Here is a 15,307-nt window from a genome sequence, read left to right as displayed (position 1 = left end):
CAAAATGAATATTTGTCCAAAAGTTAAACTGTCAAAATGAATATCGGTGAAAAAAATTTCCACAATATCTCTCTAATAATTTTATTTCATTAGCATGTTGGAATGTATTAAGAACGAACTTTATAACATTCCACCCTCAAACGAGTGTACGGGGACGTTAAAAATTAAGAGAAATTTAAATGTATAACTTGTATAGGTGTGAAAGAAACGGATTTAATGAGTAGAAATTTCACTCACTGAGTACAGTGCGGGGGCGTTAAATATTTAATAAAAAAATAAAAAATTTTTAACTTACAGCTCCTACAGGTTTGAAAGTTGGATGTAGTTCTCGTTGCATATAAGGGATTTAGAAATTTTTATTTTAAAAAAAATGGCAAGTGGCTGAAAATTTTTTCTAAATGAAAAGTTATAGTTTGCAAATGTAAATTCTGTTTAATTACCGGAATAAAAAAGATTGTATTTAATTAGATACGATTATAGATAATTTATATGGGGCATTTCATGCCAAATCGACCACTTTTGAACCTGACCCTTTTCGATTTTTCTGAAATTTTGGTATCTTTCTGTACCGTATTGAAAATAATTATCTGAATTTTTACAAATTTTTTACCCAACCAAAAAGTTACGAGTTATTCAAAAAGACAGGTTTTTTTTAAATACCCACAACTTTTTTGAAAATTAACTTATTGGGATGATTTTTTTTTTTAGAAATTTTTGTTTTTAAATATATTTTTCAGAAAAAAATGAAAATTTTATCTAACTTTATTGGAAAATAATGAAATCTTATCGATGATTGTCACTTTTAATTTTAGTTTTTATTTTTTTTTCTCGGATTTTAAAGTTTTGTAAATTTGCTAAAAAATTTGCAGAGTGGTATAACGAAAAACAAACATTTAAAAAATTTTTATTTTTCATTTCTTAAAAAAAATATAAACAAAAAATACCACTCTGATAATTTCACGACATTCGCAGAAAGTACTGAAGTTTTTATAAAAAAAAACGAAAATTAATAATGTCAACAATCCCAAAATTTTTTTTTACAAAAATTTCATAAAAACGTTGAATATCAATGCGAATTATTATTTGAATTTTTTCTGAAAAATATATTTAAAAACAAAAATTAAAAAAATCATCCAAATAAGTTGATTTTCAATAAAGTTATGGTTATTTAAAAAAAACTGCCTTCTTTGAATAACTCGTAACTTTTATTTTGGTTGGGTAAAAATTTGCAAAAAATTCTGATAATAATTTTCAATACGGTAGAGAAAGATACTAAAATTGCAGAAAAATCGAAAAGGGTCCGGTTCAAAAGTGGTCGATTTGGCATGGAATGCCCCACATATAATTGTATCTCGTCTATTTATAATTGGATGTAATTATATCCAATTATATAAAATCATTCAAAATCATCAAGTAGAATTATATATACATAATTAGATACAATTGTTTAAAATTATATTAAATTTTATATGATTCACCTCCACAACTTAATAAAATTTTATACAATTATATATACTTAGATACAATTGCATAGAATTATATCTAATTACACACCACTGTATAAAATTGTATAAAATTATATATAATGAGATACATTTATATATAATTTAACGGAATTCTCTTCTACGATCTCAGATAATTATATATAACAAGATACAATTTTATATAATTGTGGACAACTCTGTATAATTGTATAGAATGCATGGTCTTGAAACAGACTTCTGCAATTGTATCTAATTATGTATATATAATTCTACTTGATGATTTTGAATGATTTTATATAATTGGATATAATTACATCCAATTATAAATAGACGAGATACAATTATATGTGGGGCATTCCATGCCAAATCGACCACTTTTGAACCGGACCCTTTTCGATTTTTCTGCAATTTTAGTATCTTTCTCTACCGTATTGAAAATTATTATCAGAATTTTTTGCAAATTTTTTTACCCAACCAAAATAAAAGTTACGAGTTATTCAAAGAAGGCAGTTTTTTTTTTTTTAAATAACCATAACTTTATTGAAAATCAACTTATTTGGATGATTTTTTTTTTAATTTTTGTTTTTAAATATATTTTTCAGAAAAAAATTCAAATAATAATTCGCATTGATATTCAACGTTTTTTTTTTATGAAATTTTTGTAAAAAATTTTGGGATTGTTGACATTATTAATTTTCGTTTTTTTATAAAACTTCAGTACTTTCTGCGAATGTCGTGAAATTATCAGAGTGGTATTTTTTTTGTTTATATTTTTTTTTTTTAAGAAATGAAAAATAAAAATTTTTTTTAAATGTTTGTTTTTCGTTATACCACTCTGCAAATTTTTTAGCAAATTTACAAAACTTTAAAATCCGAGAAAAAAAAATAAAAACTAAAATTAAAAGTGACAATCATCGATAAGATTTCATTATTTTCCAATAAAGTTAGATAAAATTTTCATTTTTCTGAAAAATATATTTAAAAACAAAAATTTCTAAAAAAAAATCATCCCAATAAGTTAATTTTCAAAAAGTTGTGGGTATTTAAAAAAACCTGTCTTTTTTGAATAACTCGTAACTTTTTTTTGGTTGGGTAAAAAAATTTGTAAAAATTCAGATAATTATTTTCAATACGGTACAGAAAGATACCAAAATTTCAGAAAAATCGAAAAGGGTCAGGTTCAAAAGTGGTCGATTTGGCATGAAATGCCCCATATAAATTATCTATAATCGTATCTAATTAAATACAATCTTTTTTATTCCGGTAATTAAACAGAATTTACATTTGCAAACTATAACTTTTCATTTAGAAAAAATTTTCAGCCACTTGCCATTTTTTTTAAAATAAAAATTTCTAAATCCCTTATATGCAACGAGAACTACATCCAACTTTCAAACCTGTAGGAGCTGTAAGTTAAAAATTTTTTATTTTTTTATTAAATATTTAACGCCCCCGCACTGTACTCAGTGAGTGAAATTTCTACTCATTAAATCCGTTTCTTTCACACCTATACAAGTTATACATTTAAATTTCTCTTAATTTTTAACGTCCCTGTACACTCAGTTTGAGGGTGGAATGTTATAAAGTTCGTTCTTAATACATTCCAACATGCTAATGAAATAAAATTATTAGAGAGATATTGTGGAAATTTTTTTTTTCACCGATATTCATTTTGACAGTTTAACTTTTGGACAAATATTCATTTTGGCAGTTTAACTTCTGGACAAATATTCATTTTTACAGATTTACTTTAATCCAGATGTTCATTTGTATTGATTTACTTGGACAGAATTTCATTTATTCAAATATCCATTCGGACAGTTTTCATTTGTTCAGATCATCATGTTTACAAATATTCATTTATCCAAAACTTAAAAATACTAATGATCATAATGTCGTTTATTCATAAAATCATTTCTACATTTATTCATTACCATTATTTATCCGCAATTTCTTTTGTTCAAATAATTATCATAGCTTTTTACATCCGGATATATCTTTTAAATACATAAATTCATTAAGTCAATGTATCATTTATTTTTTATACACTTGTATTATTAATCATTTATTCAAATGATATTTTTTATTAACTATTAAATATATACATTTTCATTTACAGTAATGTTCATTTTTCCATTTATACTTTTGGAATTTAAATCAAATAAACATATTATTAGTTGTACGTATTTTTAAAAATAGGGAATTTTATTTGTTCAGTTGGTCATATGTACAACTGTACAATTGCACAGATGATCTAGTTTACATATAATCATTTGTATTTATATTTATTTATATGGAAATTTTTCTGTGCTTTTATTCATTTAGATTCATTAGCATTTTTACAAACTTTCATATTTATTTGGACAAATTTTCATAAATCCAAACTTTCATCGATACCAAAGCAACACAAGCAGGGATAAATTATTGTCCATTATTGTATCTATCTCTCAGACTCTCAGATTTTAACGGTAAATTGACTTAAATATGACGTCAATTGAGTACTTAACAGTAATTTTCTCTAACAATTAATTACCACATTACAGCTGTCAACCTAACCAAATTACGATTGTGGTCAGCATGTTTTTTGTTTTGACGTGTCCATAGATTGAAAATGTATTGTTAAATATTTATTTTTAAATAGTTTATAATATTTTCTCAATAAATAAAAACGTCTCACAATGGTAAGACTGATTTTCGATTTAATCGAAATTTTCATTGCTAAGAACGTAAACAGCAAAGTATAAAACATTGAACTAGTTATTATTTGTTGTAAATTAAAAAATTTCATTTAATATTTGCCTGTTAACTTAGTGACCAAATTATAATTTTAAGAAATGGTTAAATTTTCCGAAACTGAAATTATTAGACTACTAATCATGTTTTCATTTAATTCAAAAAATGGATTATAAATGCTTTCACAGTTTTTAACAATTTCCACTTGCAAAGTATTTATCTAAATTTTGCTATTGTTTTCTTAATAAATTGAATGACATTGAAATTACCAGCCATTTGACAATTTTTTTAATTTTCTTGAAAAGTAAACGAGTTTTTGAAAATTATTTTCAAAAAATTGCATATTTAATTTTTAAAAACGTTTTAAGATGAAATTTTTTTAATAAGTTTGTCTTGTGAAAATTTATTTAAAAAAAAATTCTAAAAACTATTAGATGTCTCTCAATTTTAATAGCATTAAATTGATTGGATCAGAAAGAGATTTGAAATCAAAACCATCACTAAGGTTAATTGTTTTAAAAAAGTTTCTGTTTGTAAATATCACTTAGCTTTCATTCATTTATATTAAAAACAAAATGATTTTATTAATTATAAAACTAAATGTAAAAATTATTTTTTTTTTTAATCTTTCACATAATTTTATTATGATATCAGAATTAGCATACATTTCAAAATATTTAGGTGTCTTTTAATAGATAAATTATTTAAAAAATCTATTTCTTTACAGAATTTGCCTTAGAACTTTTTTTTTTAATTTTTAAGAGTGCAAGTTATTAATTTTTCAAATAATTTCTCTTTCGAAAAAATCCCCAGAAACTTTTCCTATGTCTTTAGATTTCAGTATTATATTTAACGCATGATTATATTTTATGGACTTATTTTCATAAGTCAATATCACTTTATTTATTCCTCACATGTTGAAAGTATAAAAAGTAATAATTTATTTATTTTTCAGTCGGCACTCTTTAATTTTCAAAGTCTCATGACAGTAATTTTATTGTTGATCTGTACATGTGCTTATGTGCGGTCAATAGTGCCTCGTATAATAGATGTAAAAAAAGTTGGGTATGTACAGCTTCTTCTTTTGGATATCTTTCTTTTATATATTTTAAAATCTATCTGCATGTTTCCATATTTTAATAATCAATTATTGATTTTACAGAGTTGGGGGAATATTTTGGAAATGTGCAAGAATTGGTGAAAGAAAAAGTCCGTACATAGCGGCTGGTTGTTTATTCATGGCATTTAGCATATTGTTTTCTTCTTAAAAAATAAATAATGGTTTAACTTTTTTTGTTCATCTATTTTGTATATTTCTCACCACTAAACTAATTAATAAATATACTTTGTGAAATAAACCAATCAAATTCAGATTTTACTTTTTGTGGATAATTTTTTTTAACGTATATATATAAATCAGAATAAAAATTTCGACAATTAATATGTAAACAATAAATATCAAAGGCAACATTTAACGATTACTGGCTCAAATTTAAAGTTTTCTTAAAATCGAAAGAGTTTATGTAATTGATCTTAAAATTATCGCAAATGAACTACAGTTAGATAACTATAGATATTTAGATAAATTGAACTATTATACAATAAATTTTACTCGTGAAAGTCTAAATCAGAGTTTAATTTTTTAGTTTTAGGTGGTGTATTTCACTATTTTAATTTTGATTAATATTATAAGAATATTATAATTTGCAAGCAGTTTTTACATGTTTGTTGACACATAAAAATCATATGTAGAATTATTTAAAATTCTGTAATGGCGGTGATAACAAGAGAAAAAAAAATTGTAACAGTCAAATTTCTTAAAATATAAATAAGAAAATCTGCTATATTAGAACATAAAAAATTTTTTACAAAAGCTAGTCAAACTTATCAACTTTGGTGTTTCTATCTTTCCAAACATATAGAAAAATTTTTAAGATTTTGGAAGTTCACAAACCGCACCAGTTACAATCAACTAACTTAAATTAATAAAAATGAGTATTTTTTATTTTTTATTTCTCACTTGCCAAAGATTTGATTGATTATTAAGAAATCAGGATTTTGTTAAACATTATCGGTACAACTATAGAATTTTTCTATATGATTTTTTGTCAGGCATGTCAAATAAAAATAGTTTGAGTGAGTAACTTGAATAAATTATAAAGATTTATCATCAAAGTTAAGTATTCAATTGAAAGAATTATATTTTGAATTTTAAAATCTTTTTTGCTTCTTAGGAATTTATTTTATTTTTTTTTTTAATTAAAAACAAAATTAAAAAAAAAAATGTATGTACAGGCAGAACCCAAATAATTATGTATTTACATAGATTTTTAATTTATTTTTTATAAAAATTAATCGATAAATTATATTAATAATAAATAAAACTTAGATCACACTTAACATTAAATGTATAAAGAAAAAAAAACAATTGACAGTCGACAATATTGTTTTTTGTAATCTTGAAAAAATTTCCACTAATACATTACTTAGTATGTGGTCTATATCTCAAAATTATGATTTAAAATTGATCTTAAATTAGTTTCTCACTTATCATTTTATCATTTAAGTCTCATTATTCTTTATATGTTATGAAAAATTTCATTCCAAGTGAAAATACATTTAATTGTTGTTGTAAAACGAAATAAATATAAAAAAAAAACTCTACAGATTTATGTAGTACTATGGATATAGATATAGATATAAATCATGTTAATATTTATTAAATTTATTATTGTTTATTTTGAATTTAAGCTGACCCTGAACTGATTATGGTATCTTAGTAACTGCCAATGCTAAGTAACAGAAAATCAATGCTAACGTCAAGTCAGTTTTCATTTTTTGTTATTGTGATGCTTACTTACGTATACGGATCCAAATATAATAGAATATAATAACATTCTTAACAATTATTATTTAAATATCTTTTCACTAAAAAGTGAATTATATAACATTTCTGTTCACCCATTGAATACATAGCGTAAAATTTATGTCAATTTCAAAACCAACAACGTGCAAAGATGCGACTCGTCGTTGGGAAGAAGAGAATAAATGTGATGCTGCATCAGCGTTAGAAGTGGATTTGAGTTTTCAATGGCCCCCTGTAGAAAAAATGGATAATTCTCTTTCACTATTTTCAAAATGTCGAAAATTATCACTCTCTACTAACATGATTGAAAAAATAATTGGAATAAGTTCTCTTAAAAATTTAAAAATATTATCGCTGGGACGAAATGTTATAAAAGGATTTACCGGCCTTGAAGCACTTGCTGATACCCTCGAAGAATTATGGATTTCCTATAATTCTATCGAAAAAATGAAAGGTATAGCAACTATGAAGAATTTGAAAGTACTTTACATGTCAAATAACTTAGTTAAAGAATGGATTGAGTTTATGCGTCTTCAAGAAATGATGAATCTACGTGAATTATTGTTTGTTGGAAATCCGTTATGTGAAGTTATCGAGGTAATGAAATTTAAAAATATACCAATCAGATGAATAATAATAATAATAATAATAACAATACAGATCGACAAAAAAATATTTTGCATAATGAAACAGATAATTTTACTTTTGATTTGAAATATTACACCGATTTCTACAAGAGTAAAATTCAAACAAGAAAAAACTATTTTTATTTTATTGCGTAGAAAAGACCAAAATTCGAGACTTAGAAGTAGTCAAGCCTAAAATTCGTGTCGAACAGTGTTATTGATAATGATAATTTATTAAATTAGCAGTAGCTTTTTTTTACTTCATATATTTTTAAATTACTATAATATTTATAATTTTACACTTAATTTAATTAGAATATAGTTTTCGCACAAATGTATTTCAAAATATGGGAGTCTATCCGTATCCTTTAGAAATTTAGGGAGTTTACTAAACAAATGAAATCTTTTATAAATCAAACATTTCTCAATTAGAAATAAAATTTTCTTTATTGCCGTAAGATGAGCGGCGGAGTTCTCGGTTCATCACTGTAAATCGAAGTGTTTTAAAAGTGACTACAAATGAGCATTTAACATGGGAAATAAAAACACATGGAAGTGTTTTAAAAGTGACTACAATGCTTCAAGATAGGAACAAAACACTTTATGTGTTTTTTGTTAAAACACTTGGATTCACAGTGCACCTGACTCTTCCCCTACCCCACAGCTCATGTTTACCCCCGCTTGGGAGCGAGTAAGTGATCGGTATGAGATTAAATTTGATATTTATTTAATCTTCACCTGAAAAGTAGCTTGACATTTTTAGAAGTTTGAGATTTTATGTATATGTCGTAATTTTTTCGCAAAATCCGTCATTTCATTAACTACACGGAAAAAAGAAAACAGGAATAATTACAGTATAAAATGTAAAATCGGTCGCGTTGTAATCAAAACTAGAAAAATTACAGTTTGAAATAACATTTTTCTAAATTCAATTTTTAGAGCTTTCAATGTAAATATTACATTCTACAATGTAATTCTTATAAAATCTGTAATAATTACAATCTGAAACTGTAGATAGATAGATAGATTTGTTACATTGTACAGCAGTAAGAACTGCCTTTTACAATTTTTTTCATCACAATTGTACCGCCTCTCTCTATTTCACTGCGTTCGAATTTTTTCTTTCAAATTTTCACTGCGTTCAAGTTTCTGCCTTTCAAATTTCGCACATAGATATCACAACCTGCTCTTTCAACTTTTTATAATCACTGCGTATCTCTTGCGGCTGTGGACCGACTTGTGCTTCCTGTACTGTATTTACCCTATTCCTCACCTCTTTCGAATGACTGTTGGAATAGTGGCGATGGGGAAACCACAGAGAAAACCCACGCCAGTACAAGTCGGCTACCGGAGCGACCCCCGACGGTTGGTTTGGAACTATTCTAGTAACCGTCGGGACTCGAACCCTCGCCTCACGGCATGATGTGCGAACGAACTAGCGATACAATGACTTAGCCTGCTCGGCCATCCTGCCGCTTACACAATCTGAAACTGTAATTTTTCCAGTTTTCATCACGAAGCGCCACGTTGCATTATATCCTGTAATTTTTCGAGTTTTCTTTTTTCCGTGTATCTAGGCACTTCCAGAAACGTCAGCGTTGAGTGAAAAATATTTAAATTGCATTGTCTGCCTGGGTAGTTTATGAAATGACCAGTCGATTCCAGCATCTTGTGTTTACCCGGAAAAAAATAATCAGACCTGACCATGCCTGTTCATGTATGATCAGGCCTGAAATTAGACCTGCTCATGCCTGTTCATGTATGATCAGGCCTGAAATTAGACATGGTCATGCCTGTCCATGGCTGTTCATGTCTGTTCATGTCTGACGTGTTAAATACGCTCAGGCCTGATCATGCCTGTTCATGTCTGTTCAAGCCTGAAGCATGAAATACGCTCAGGCCTGTTCATGTCTGTTCACGCCTGTTCATGTCTGACGTGTTAAATACGCTCAGGCCTGATCATACCTGTCCATGCCTGTTCATGCTAAGGACCAAATACGCTAAGAAAAAATTTTTGAATATGTTCAGTGTATGTACATTAATTTCGATTAATAAATTTGTAAATTATCAATAAACGGTATATTTTATTATTCAATAAATAAAAGTATTTTGATTATCATTAAAAACCTACCGCAGGGTAAATTTAATTAGCTTTTCTAGGCATGAACAGGCATGAACAAGCCTGAGCATATTTAACGCTTCAAACATGAACAGGCCTGAGCGTATTTCATGCTTCAGATTTAAACAGGCATGGGCAGGCCTGATTAGACATGAGCGTATTTAACCCTTCAGACATGAACAAGCGTGGACAGGTATAGACAGGTCTGATCAGACATGAACAGACATGATCAGACCTGAGCCTATTTGACGCTTCAGACATGAGCAGGCATGGACAGGCATGATCATGTATAATTTCAGGTCTGATCATACATGAACAGGCATGGTCAGGTCTGATCATTTTTTCCCGGGGAGTTTATTCCGCATAAACCGCGTAAAATCCGAGTTTATGCAGGGTCGTCGAAACCGCTAGGGAAATAATATCAAAATTAAAGTGACTCAAAGTTTATATATTATTTTTTATTTATACCGGAATTATATATTTTCAGATGGATCTTTGGAGAATTGATGTTGCCAAGCGATTGCCAAGTTTAGAGAAGTTAGATGGTGAACCGTTAATCAGAACGGAAGATAGTTCTGTACAGCCAGCACAGGTGTTAGGAAAAGTAGAAACTTCAACTGTTGTAGAGAAGGAATAAATAAGGTTTTATCCAGAAAACAACGACTATTGTTGCTTGATTTTTCTTGCAGTTATGATAAAGAATAACTCTTAAACTACTACACCGATCAATTGTAAAATCTAATCAGTTTTTTTACTCCAAAAAAAAAAAAACGTCAACTGAATTAAAACTTCATAAGTAAAACTTAGTTAGGCTAATTTTCGAGCTATGTTAGCTTGAAAATAGTAGAAAGTTCCAGAGATGGCCTGCGGGGATCAACCGTTTTTCTAATTTTTATTTATTATAAAATAAAATATTAAATTTTAATTATCAATCGAAGAATTGAAAGTATTGGAAAATTTTTAAACTATTTTCACTCATTTGAGTACAATTATGTATGTCTTTAATAAGATACTTATATTTCAGGTAAAAATTTGTATATATAATTATACATATATATTTCAGGTAAAAGTATCCAAATCAATTTGAGGCTGTATCTCGATCCGATCGGTCAAGCCGTTCAAAAGTTATAAGAAGTTTACATACAATCGTGGACATTAATTTGAGTCGGTTTCTAAGTCTAGGGATTTATGGCCATCAATAAATTTGGCCGTTTCTAAACTTTAAAATTGGAAAATATGAAATTTTCCAATTTGTGAAATAAGCAAACCATAAAAAATGATATTATAAAAATTTTAAAAATATAAATAAAGTTAAAAATAATTCATACCTTTTCTAAAATGTGACAAATAAAAAGACAGCCAATAACTGTAAATAATAAAATTTCTAAATGAATTCATTTTTATAAAGGCCATTCGGCAGCCGAAATGGAGGTAGATTTCATTTCATTAGTTATTAAATAAAATTACAAATTTATATATATATATATATATAATGCGACTTGTGTACACGATAACACCTACAATTCTCTATGGATTTAGAAGAAACTTGATACACATATTCTTTGGATAATAACCTTGAACGCGTTCGAAGATGAGCGAAATCCGTCAATAAGTTTAGAAATGTAATGGTAGCTAAATGGAAATTGGTAGATAATGGAAATTATCAAAATAGAGAAAATCACATTTTTGTCGACTTCATTGATGTATTACTTTTGATTGAAAAGGGATGGCGAATTTTAGATTAATTCATGTGAAAGCTCATGAAATTACCTTTAATTTGACGTTATAACATTGACATTTTTAGTTATTTTATCAAAGTTAAGAGTACAATTGAACCATTTTTCGGCAATGCCTAGTACAACCGACTTCTTATCACATATTCTTTGGATAATAACCTTTAATGAGTTCGAAGATGAGCGAGATTCGTCAATAAGTTTAGAAATAATAGCTCTTCAAAATTATCAGAATATATGTAAAAATGTGACAAGTATCAAATTTTATTTTATAAATTTTTCCACTCGATTGATATTAAATTATTATAAACTAATTTTTATGGAATAAAATTCTATTTCATTTTTAACTTCCCACTAAGAAAATCGAAGATTTTCAAAAATCGGGAAGTTATTGTTTTCACCCCGTTTTGCAAAAATCGAGTTTTCATCAGATCTCGACGTTTGAAGGTCATAGGAAGCTTCCCTCACTATCCCCGCGAGGTTGTCACGTTGTCTGTATGTATGTATGTGTGTGTGTGTGTGTGTTTTTTTTTTCCCCTTAGGGGGGGGGAATCCTTTTTACGGATTCTAGGCGTAGCTGTTTGGCCTGGATATGTGGCGACTCGACGCAGCGTCATGCTAAAACTCGACGCTAACGCCCCTACCCACTAAACCCTAAACCCCTTTCCTCTTTCCTCTAATCCCTCATGGAAACCGCCGTTAGGCATTACTTCGTGGGGGGAGGATATAGCGACTGCTCTTCCTTCTGGTAACTAGGTATTATTTTACCTTTCTTCTAGTTGTTGTCATTTTCTCTTTTTCTTTCGATGGAACGCAAGTCTATAAGGACTTCTGTTGCAAACGTGTTTGCGGCGTTCCAGGCAGCCTCTGATGACAGCATTGCTTCTACTATTGTCTCTGGTTGGATTTTCTTCTTCAGGATCATCTCCAGCTCATCGCGCTGTGGGTAAAATCGTGGGCACTCAAAGAAAACGTGCTCCGCGTCTTCATTGATTCCTGGGCAGGACGGGCACTCCGGTGAATCATCATGCTTGAAGCGGTGAAGATACGTCCGAAAACATCCATGTCCTGACAACATCTGCGTCAGATAGTAATTGACCTCGCCATGACTCCGGTTTATCCAAACGTCGATTTTCGGTATGAGACGGTGTGTCCATCTTCCTGTTGTCGCGGCGTCCCACTGCGATTGCCATCGTGCGATGCTTTTCTGCCGTTCTTCAGCTCTGAGTTCCTCGGCACTTAGTGTGGTTGACCTCTTTCGTTGGTAAAGGTTCCGTCTTTCCTCAGCTAGAACTCTAAGCGGCAGAGTTCCGGAAATGACACACACTGCTACTTCTGATATCGTGCGGAATGCACTGGCTAGTCTTACAGCGCTCAGTCGATATACTGGTCCAGCTTTTCTCCATGATTCTTGCAACTTCAGCGCGTCTGCCCAAATGGATATTCCATATGTGAGCACCGATGTGACAACTGATGATAGTAGTAGTCTCCTGCTCTGCTTTGGGCCTCCGACGTTCGGCATCAGTTGTGCGAGACTAGCCCTCACTACTGACGCTTTGGCACTGACGTGTTCCACTTGCTGTTTAAAGTTGAGACGGGCATCAAGTATCACTCCCAAATATCGGATGTAAGGTTGTGATGTGATTTCTTGTTCGCCGACTTTCAGCTTGATGGTCTCTAACACTTTTCTGCTGGATATAAGCACTGCCTCAGTTTTGTGTGTAGCCAGATGCAGGTTTACCGTATTCATCCACCGATGGACTCGCTCGAAGGTGATGTCGAACATGTTGTTAATTTCGTCAAGGTGTTTAGCGACGATTACTACGGCTACGTCGTCTGCATATGCTACGAGTTTTACACTTCTTGGCAATTTCAATCTCAATAGGCCATCGTACATGATATTCCACAGCAGTGGACCAAGTACAGAGCCCTGGGGTACACCTCCGGTAATATCGTACTCTTTTAGACCATTCTTCGTGTCGTATTTAAGAACTCTATCGGTGAAATAGCTGGCCACTATTCTACACAGGTATTCTGGAACGTTTTCCTCTCGAAGAGCTTGCATGATGCAGTTCCAGTTGGCGGAATTGAAGGCGTTTTTAATGTCTAATGCCGCCACCAGGCAATACTTCTTTGTGCCACCCTTCCATCTGGTTCCTGCGATCGCTTCTTTAGCCGTGCTAACAACCAGATTGATCGCGTCCAGGGTTGATCGTCCTTTCCGGAATCCATACTGGTTGTCTGCCAGGAGTGGGTCGACTACTGCATCTATTCGTTGATGAATTATGCGCTCAAGTATCTTACCCGCCGTATCTAGCATGCAAAGTGGTCGGTAAGATGACGGTTCTTCTGGTGGTTTCTTCCATTTAGGTAACAGTACCCATCGTTGCTGTTTCCACTTACGAGGAAAAGTCCCCTCCTTGAGGCATGCATTATAAGCGTCGAGGAATAATGTTGGAGCTGCCTTTATGATGGTTTTCAAGGCTATATTAGGGATTCCGTCCAATCCCGGCACTTTATTATTCCCTACACGGTTACAAGCCTCCAACAGTTCTTCTTCAGTGACAGGTGGGATGTCGTCCAATTTGCCTGGCGCCAACTGGTAATCGTAGTTGCGTTGCTGTGGAAACAGTGCAGTGACGATTTTCTGAAGAAGTTGAGGACACGTAGGTGATGGCATTTGTTGTTTTTTCAGGTGGGTCATAACCACCTTATAAGGCCTACCCCACACGTCTTTATCCACCTCGTATATAAGCTCTTTCCAGCATCTTCTTTTGCTCTCTTTGATGGCTTTATTCAGTTCACGACGCGCCTTTTTGTACTCTGCGATCAGCTCCACTGAGTTGGGCCGTTGATAGCCGCGCTGAGATTCTTCTTTTCTTATGACACTCTTTACGGAGGACGCTGATGTGGTCGTTCCACCAATGCACCGAAGGTCTCGAATTTATGCCACGTTTACGAGGCATACTGGCATCACAAGCATGTGTTACTCTCCTCATCAGGTCCTTAGTCTGTTCTTCTGCACATCCAGTGTTGATCGGATCACCATCGAGGGCTATTAGTAATGCTTCTGGGTCAAAAGATTTTACCTTCCAACCAACGATGTTAGACTGCTTGACTGGTCTCTTGGGGTTCTGGTCGCTTGATATTTCCCAGAATATCGCATGATGGTCGCTGGCAGTGTAGATGTCCAACACTTTCCAGTTGCAGTCGCCTCTGGCAAGGCTATTACTGACAAAAGTGAGGTCTACAATTGAGCTTGCGTCACCTTTGGTGTAGGTCGGCGTATCACCACTGTTGAGCAAAACCACATCTAGTGTAGTAAAGGCCTCCAGTAGTGCTTTCCCTCGTGCGTTTGTATGTTTGCTGCCCCAGTCAACTGCCCAGGAGTTGAAGTCTCCGGCTATCGCTACTGGATGGTATTGCTTCGCATCTTCGGTTAGTCGATCCAGGAAATCAGTGAAGTCAACAATGGAGAGGCTAGGTGGTGCGTAGCAGCTATAGAAGCGGATGCCTTCTACTGATACTGCTACAAAGCCGGCATTGCTGTTGTCGACTGCATTTTGGAAAGAAAGCTTGCCACATGACCAGATGACAGCTTTGGATGTGCTGTCAGATTCCCAGGGTTGGGTACTCAGGTGTTTATATGGCTCTGCTATCAGTACCAAGTCCAGCTCTAATTCTCGCACGGATTGCATGAGCAGGTCATGCGCTGCTTCACAATGGTTGAGATTGAGCTGCAATAT

The 15,307-nt window shown here is 31.5% G+C and overlaps 3 protein-coding genes across 3 annotated transcripts; 2 read left to right on the top strand and 1 right to left on the bottom strand.

The window, feature by feature from the left end:
- The first annotated feature begins 4,009 nt into the window (after nucleotides 1-4,009).
- LOC123269482 (protein kish-A) lies at nucleotides 4,010-5,588 on the top strand. Its single transcript, XM_044735195.1, has 3 exons — nucleotides 4,010-4,165; nucleotides 5,173-5,282; nucleotides 5,380-5,588. The coding sequence occupies exons 1-3, from the start codon at nucleotides 4,163-4,165 to the stop codon at nucleotides 5,483-5,485; spliced, it is 219 nt and encodes a 72-aa protein (XP_044591130.1). The 5' UTR covers nucleotides 4,010-4,162; the 3' UTR covers nucleotides 5,486-5,588.
- Nucleotides 5,589-6,910: 1,322 nt separating this feature from the next.
- LOC123269323 (dynein axonemal light chain 1-like) lies at nucleotides 6,911-10,491 on the top strand. The gene is made up of 2 exons (XM_044734933.1): nucleotides 6,911-7,680; nucleotides 10,316-10,491. Exons 1-2 carry the CDS (start codon nucleotides 7,204-7,206, stop codon nucleotides 10,463-10,465), a joined length of 627 nt encoding a protein of 208 aa, XP_044590868.1. The 5' UTR covers nucleotides 6,911-7,203; the 3' UTR covers nucleotides 10,466-10,491.
- A 2,709-nt stretch (nucleotides 10,492-13,200) lies between these two features.
- LOC123269324 lies at nucleotides 13,201-13,830 on the bottom strand. The gene is made up of 2 exons (XM_044734934.1): nucleotides 13,407-13,830; nucleotides 13,201-13,353 (listed from the first exon to the last, which is right to left on the bottom strand). Exons 1-2 carry the CDS (start codon nucleotides 13,624-13,626, stop codon nucleotides 13,271-13,273), a joined length of 303 nt encoding a protein of 100 aa, XP_044590869.1. The 5' UTR covers nucleotides 13,627-13,830; the 3' UTR covers nucleotides 13,201-13,270.
- Nucleotides 13,831-15,307: the final 1,477 nt, after the last annotated feature.

Source organism: Cotesia glomerata, linkage group LG7 (genome assembly GCF_020080835.1).
Source record: "Cotesia glomerata isolate CgM1 linkage group LG7, MPM_Cglom_v2.3, whole genome shotgun sequence".
Classification (NCBI taxonomy): Eukaryota; Metazoa; Arthropoda; class Insecta; order Hymenoptera; family Braconidae; genus Cotesia; species Cotesia glomerata.
The sequence above is the reverse complement of the archived record's forward strand: the minus strand, read 5'-3'. Positions and strand labels throughout refer to the sequence as shown.

Excerpts from the sequence above, each read along its gene's own strand:
- LOC123269323 (XM_044734933.1), top strand. The coding sequence starts at position 7,204 with ATGTCAATTTCAAAACCAACAACGTGCAAAGATGCGACTCGTCGTTGG. Across the intron at positions 7,681-10,315 it reads CGTTATGTGAAGTTATCGAG|ATGGATCTTTGGAGAATTGA; the intron begins GTAATGAAATTT and ends ATATATTTTCAG.
- LOC123269482 (XM_044735195.1), top strand. Across the intron at positions 5,283-5,379 it reads ATAGATGTAAAAAAAGTTGG|AGTTGGGGGAATATTTTGGA; the intron begins GTATGTACAGCT and ends TTGATTTTACAG.
- LOC123269324 (XM_044734934.1), bottom strand. The coding sequence starts at position 13,626 with ATGCAAGCTCTTCGAGAGGAAAACGTTCCAGAATACCTGTGTAGAATA. Across the intron at positions 13,354-13,406 it reads AAGAAGTGTAAAACTCGTAG|AACAACATGTTCGACATCAC; the intron begins CATATGCAGACG and ends CTTGACGAAATT.